Source organism: Pinus tabuliformis, chromosome 3_2, assembly GCF_031772625.1.
Source record: "Pinus tabuliformis cultivar Carrire ecotype Pingquan chromosome 3_2, CPIR1, whole genome shotgun sequence".
Taxonomy (NCBI): Eukaryota; Viridiplantae; Streptophyta; class Pinopsida; order Pinales; family Pinaceae; genus Pinus; species Pinus tabuliformis.
In genome coordinates this window covers 952,863,034-952,869,153 of record NC_142302.1, presented here as the reverse complement: position 1 = coordinate 952,869,153, position 6,120 = coordinate 952,863,034, and the positions used below count along the sequence as shown (strand labels likewise).

Here is a 6,120-nt window from a genome sequence, read left to right as displayed (position 1 = left end):
TCGAATCAATGGAGAAATACAGTACATGCAGGACCATGCCTTGATCGGAAAATTTCTGGGCTTCTGGCCGACAGAACGAGCCCTGAATGGCTGGATCGAATCAAAGTGGAAACCTAAGGGACAAGTTACACTGCAATTGGGTCCAAAAGGCTTCTTCACAGCCATATTTAACTGTTTGGAGGACAAATCTAAGGTGTTCGAGGGTGGCCCATACTTCTTCAACTCATTAGGACTGTACCTCACAGAATGGAAGCCACGATTTAACCCTGATAAAGAAGATTTCAGCTGGGCTCCAGTATGGATCAGAATGTACAGGCTCCCTGTGGAATACTGGAAGGAAGAAACGCTTGCAGACATTGGCAACAGACTGGGGACCTTCATCAAAGTCGCTGAGGAAACAAAGAAGCGCAAATACACATCCTATGCTCGGATCTGCGTTAAGATGCACCTCACCAAGACTCTGGCAGACACGGTAAGTCTCTTTCACGAAGATTTTGAATGGGACCAAACTCTTGATTATGAACACATCCCCTTTCGTTGGCGTAAGTGCCATGCGCATGGGCATCTGTTCAGGGATTTCCCTCTTAATCAGCAATCCAAAGCCTTTCCCTCTAAAACCCTGACCGATTCAGAAGGCTTCACCATAATCCCCAACCGCTGCAGGCACACCAAGAAAAATTAGGCAGCCCCAGAAATCTCTACCAGATTAGACTCTCGGAACAAGTTTTCTCCTCTAGACAACCAAGAACCTCCTAGTGGGGAGCCTTTGGACTCTGTCTCTCAACCCTCTTCATCATTTAATCCCCAAGCCCACAAGCATTCAGTTAATCCCAGCTCTATCCAATCTCCCCTCTCACCTTCTGAAGACATCCCAAAGGCAGCTTCAGATCCCAGTGACCCATCCGCTGGCAAAGGGAAATCAATATTAGACTCCAAGTAACCAGCCTCCGCCATGGATTTGGATGCAGCATTAGCACTATGCTTACAGAACACCATAGAGGAAGATGAACAAAATACCCCTAGCAACATGGAACAAGATCCGGAGAACATTATCCTAGAAGGAATTGATATCCTAAAACTTGAAACAGCCTGCAAGCAAAAGGAATACAATACCATTCCTCCCTGGCAAATAGATTGGCTGGAAGGAGTCCTAGCCAAGGTACAACACAACAAACATCTAGGAATACAGGGAGGAAGTCCATGGGATATAAAAAAGAATCTCAAAGAAACCAAGAAAAGGGGACGCAAAACGGATCTGCAGCGAACCATTGCAGTGGGAGAATTGCTTATGGAATCAGGGAGATTTCCTAAGCTGACCAAGTACTACAAACCTACAACCCAATTACCATGAAGCTTATCTCCTGGAATGTGAGAGGACTCAACAACCCCTCAAAAATTAGGATGATCAAGAACTTGATTCAACAAGAAAAACCTTCTATAGTTTTTCTTCAAGAAACCAAAAGCAGCACAATTGCCATGGACAAAGCACGAAACAAGATTTGGGCTGGTAGCAGCTCAATGTCAGTAGACGCTTCAGGGGCTTCGGGTGGATTAGCCATTCTGTGGAATCCACAGATCCTTACTCTTTACGACTTCCATGCCACCCATTTCCTCATTCAAGCATCCTTTCATCTCATAGGAACAAATATCCACGGGCACCTTTCAAATGTATACTTTCCGCAAAGCATTCAGCAGAAATTAGATCTGTTGAACACGATCTCCAGTTTAAATGAGCACAGACAGTTCCCGCTCTGGATTAGTGGAGGAGATTACAACATCATACAATCACTGGAGGAGAAGACAGGGGGAAGAACAAGATTAGAAAATGATAGCAAAGGACTCAGAGATTTTATACAGGACAACCACTTAATGGATATTCCAACCACCAATGGGATTTTTACATGGACTAACAAGCGCAATGGCGCCAATCATATTGCCTCTAGGCTTGACAGGTTTCTCCTCTCAGATAATGCAATCCATCTAGGAGGAGACTTCAATGCATCAATTTTGCCCCATGGAGGTTCGGACCACTGGCCCATAATGCTTCAATGGTCTAGGCCCGGTACAAGATGCAATAGGCCTTTCCGCTTTGAAGCCTTTTGGCTTACAAACCCAAAGTTCAGGCAAATAGTAGAAGAGACATGGAAGTCCTACAGGCCACCAGAAGGAGCCAAGATGTATCAATTCCAGCAAAAGTTAAAAAACTTAAAGCAAGTCCTCAAGAATTGGAATAAAACACAATTTGGCAACATACAAGAGAATCGACAAAGGTTGGAAAAGCAAATGGAAGAACTACAACAAAACATCATCAAAGAAGGCCGAACGGAGGAACAGTCCCAACAAGAGCAAATCCTCTGGCATCAATTAGAAGAACGGAGGAAACGAGAAGAAATACTCTGGCGACAAAAATCACGAATCAACTGGCTAAAAGAGGGAGAAAAGAACACAATTTTTTTTCACAGAACAGCTATCCAAAGGCGCATGCACAATAACATCACCTTCATCAACAACCAACATGGAGAGCGAGTCGAAGCCCACGAAGACATGGAAAAGGAATTAACAAACTACTTTCAAGACATCCTTAAAGAGCCAGAAGGAAACAGGGACACAAAAATTAGAGCCATCACTCAGCATATTCCTCGAATAATAACTGATGAGCACAACAACAAATTGCTTCATCCCACATCTCTAAGAGAAATTGAAGAAGCGATGAACCAGCTCAAGGATGGCAAAGCCCCTGGGCCAGACGGATTCACCGCCAATTTCTACCATGAATTCTGGGAGTTAATCAAAGAAGAGGTCTGGGAACTGGTGGAAGAATCAAGAACCATGCATTGGATTCTTCCAGCCCTCAATACTACCTTTATAGCATTAGTTCCCAAATGTGCTGAACCAAGTAAGCCTGAAAGCTACAGACCCATCGCTTTATGCAATGTCATATACAAGCTCATCACCAAGGTCATCGTAAATCGGCTCAAACCACTCCTACCCTTACTCATTTCGCCGGAACAAACAGGTTATGTTGAAGGGTGGCAGATCATGAATGGCATCATCTTATCAAATGAGGTGATTCACTCACTCAAGATTCTAAAAAAGCCAGGTATGCTTCTAAAACTAGATTTATCCAAAGCATTCGACAAGCTCATTTGGAACTATATACAAAAAATGCTTATAGCTTTTGGCTTCAGTCACACTTGGACAAGATGGATCACCAATTTGATCTCCTCTCCAAGCTTTTCTGTTCTATTAAATGGTTCTCCTTCTTATCCCTTTCGGCCATCTAGAGGCATAAGACAAGGGGACCCTTTGTCGCCTTTCCTCTTTGTTCTTATGGCAGAAGGGCTGGGTAGACTGCTAAAGGCAGCTGTCTCATCTCAAATGCTCAAAGGCATCTTTGTTCATGGCCTTCCACCTCAATCCCACCAGCAATTTGTTGACGATACCATGCTATTTGGACACCCATCCTCGCAAGAAGCCTCTGTCTTTAAATCCCTGCTCTCCATTTTCTCCAAAGCTTCAGGTACCTCCATCAATGCGTCGAAATCCCAGCTCTATTTCTTTAACACCCCCCCTCCACTCAAAGGAACATAGCCCGAATATTGCAATTCACTATTTCCAAGCTTCCATCGACCTACTTAGGGGCTCCCCTGGCCGCTGCAACTATCAAGCATTCCTCCTGGCAGACTCTTCTAGATAAGCTTGAATCCAAACTCTCCCTATGGACTTTCCGAGCTCTCAACATTGCCAGCAGGCTTGTCCTGATCAAATCGGTCCTTCAAGCCATGCCATTGTACCTCTTTTCACTTTTGGCTGCCCCAAAATGGGTTCTTAAATCTATTCGCAATCTTCAGCGTAACTTCCTCTGGGGGTCATCGGGCCTGAACAGAAAATGGGCGCTTGTAAATTGGCAAGATGTCTGCAAACCCAAGTCAGAAGGGGGCCTGGGCCCACGAGACCCTATACATAGCAACAATAATATGGGAGCTCGAATGTGGTGGAATTGGATCACTAAGCCTAACTCACCTTGGGCCAAATTATGGCAAGCCAAATATGCACCAGGCAGTCAATGGAATGATTTAATCCGAATCAACTCCATTACTCAAGGATCACCTATATGGAACGCAGCCAAACCTCACAGGAAATTCATTCAAGAACATAGTTTCTGGGAGATACACTCCGACACTACAGCAAGATTTTGGGAGGACTCGTGGCAGCAGCTCCCCAGGCTCGCCACAGTTTTTCACAAGCCTCTCTGGCAAGAGCAGATGCAGCAAGCACACCTTACTCATGTTAATCAATTTTGGCAACATTCCGCAAGCACCGACTTCAGAACCTGGAAGAAAGCCAGTCTCTGGCAGAGAGATTGGCTAGGAGAAGCATATGAGGACATAGATCAAGAATTATCATTCAGAAGAATTCGATACTCCACTCTACAGGAACGCCTCAGATGGGGCCATAAGCCTAAAGGTACATTCACCACCAAAGAAGCCCACCAGCTGAGATACACCGGAAATCAGCTCAATACGGACCACATCTGGGAAAAGATTTGGCAACCAGGAATATGGCCCAAAATCTCCACCTTCTTATGGCTACTCAGCAAAAGAAGAATACTCACATGGGACAACCTGGTAAAGCGCGGATTCGTAGGGCCATCAAGATGCCCGAATTGTAACATTCACTCTGAGACAATCGGTCATCTCATGGAAACTTGTCCGCTAGCAGAGCAAATATGGAGGAAAGTTGAAAGTTGTAATATGAGATCAGAAGCCAGGACAGAAGATATAACCGAGAATTTAAGGAATTGGGTCAAATCCCCCTTCAAGAGTCAGCTTCTCAACTCTCTGTGGAGCCTCTTACCAGGATTCATATATTGCACTCTTTGGAAGGAAAGAAACCATAGAATTTTCAACAATTCTTCCTGGTCCATCGAGGCCTTATGGCTATTCTTAAACAAACAACTGCAAGAAACACTTGCCATCAAATCCTGGTCAGATGCAGATATGCCAGAATCCCCATTGGAATGCAGGATTCTGAAGGCATGGAACATAAACCTCTCAGCAATACCGAAGGAAAGCACCCGAACCTCTAACAACAGCGCCTCTCCTTCCAGCTGGTCCCCTCCAGCTTATGCTACCTACAAGTTAAACTTCGATGGGGCAGCCAAAGGTAATCCAGGGCTCGCGGGCTATGGAGGACTTTTCAGAAACCACTCAGGGGAAATAATGCAGATTTTCTATGGCTCGCTGGGCAAAGACACCAATAATGTAGCTGAATTAGAAGGATTATGGAGGGGCTTATGCCTTGCAGAACAGAACAGATACTTCCCTTTGGAAGTAGAGGGAGACTCCTTAATCCTTATCAATGTTGCCCAAAGAATTCAGGCAGGTACGCCAGCTGTCAAGGTAGCCACGAGCTGGAGGTTACTAAGTTTAACCTTCAAGCACGTAAGAAGAACAGCGAATAGCGTGGCTGATAGACTAGCCAACCAAGGTGCATCTCAGAGCATTCTATACTTTGCAGGATCCCTGGATACCTCAGAAGATGACAAGCTTAACAATGACTGCATCTCTCTGGCGCAGAAGGATCTCACCCTCCCGGATGCGGGTGCAGAGGCAACGTGGTAATGGCGTGAGCCATCACGTGGGCAGGTGGCAGGCCCGCGTCGTCAAGCGGTACCACGCGCAGCGGGATATTAATCCGCATGAACTCAGACATCCGAAGGCATTAATGCCTGTCTTCTCAGCTCGCGGGAGGGGGATGGCGATCGATGCAGTGGAGCGTTTAAATGATAGAGTGCTCGGTTTGCAGAGGAACATGAGCAAACAATGTGTTGAGGCCCTGCTCCGCTGAGATGGAAATGAGAGTAAGGATTTGAGGTGCGTTCCACCGGTTTCTGGGCCAGGAAAGAGCACCACCTGCAACAGTGTTGAGATTGTGTTGGTTTTCATAGCGGAAGGAGCTCAGAGTGCTTGTGTAAGGCTGCAATTGCAAAACTCAGAAATGCCGAGGGAGAGGCCGCGGATGGGCAGTAGACGAGGGGGAACCAGAGGCAGGGCCCTCACGCAGCAGAAAGACTACAATTTGCCCTCCTCCTCCATCGAAGTAACGTCAATGCCTTAG

At 45.9% G+C, this 6,120-nt stretch overlaps 1 protein-coding gene across 1 annotated transcript; it reads left to right on the top strand.

Annotated features, from left to right (window-relative positions):
- Positions 1-1,476: 1,476 nt before the first annotated feature.
- Positions 1,477-6,120, top strand: LOC149183806 (uncharacterized). Its single transcript, XM_089415091.1, has 4 exons — positions 1,477-3,520; positions 3,640-5,419; positions 5,580-5,800; positions 5,903-6,120. Exons 1-4 carry the CDS (start codon positions 1,477-1,479, stop codon positions 6,118-6,120), a joined length of 4,263 nt encoding a protein of 1,420 aa, XP_089271217.1.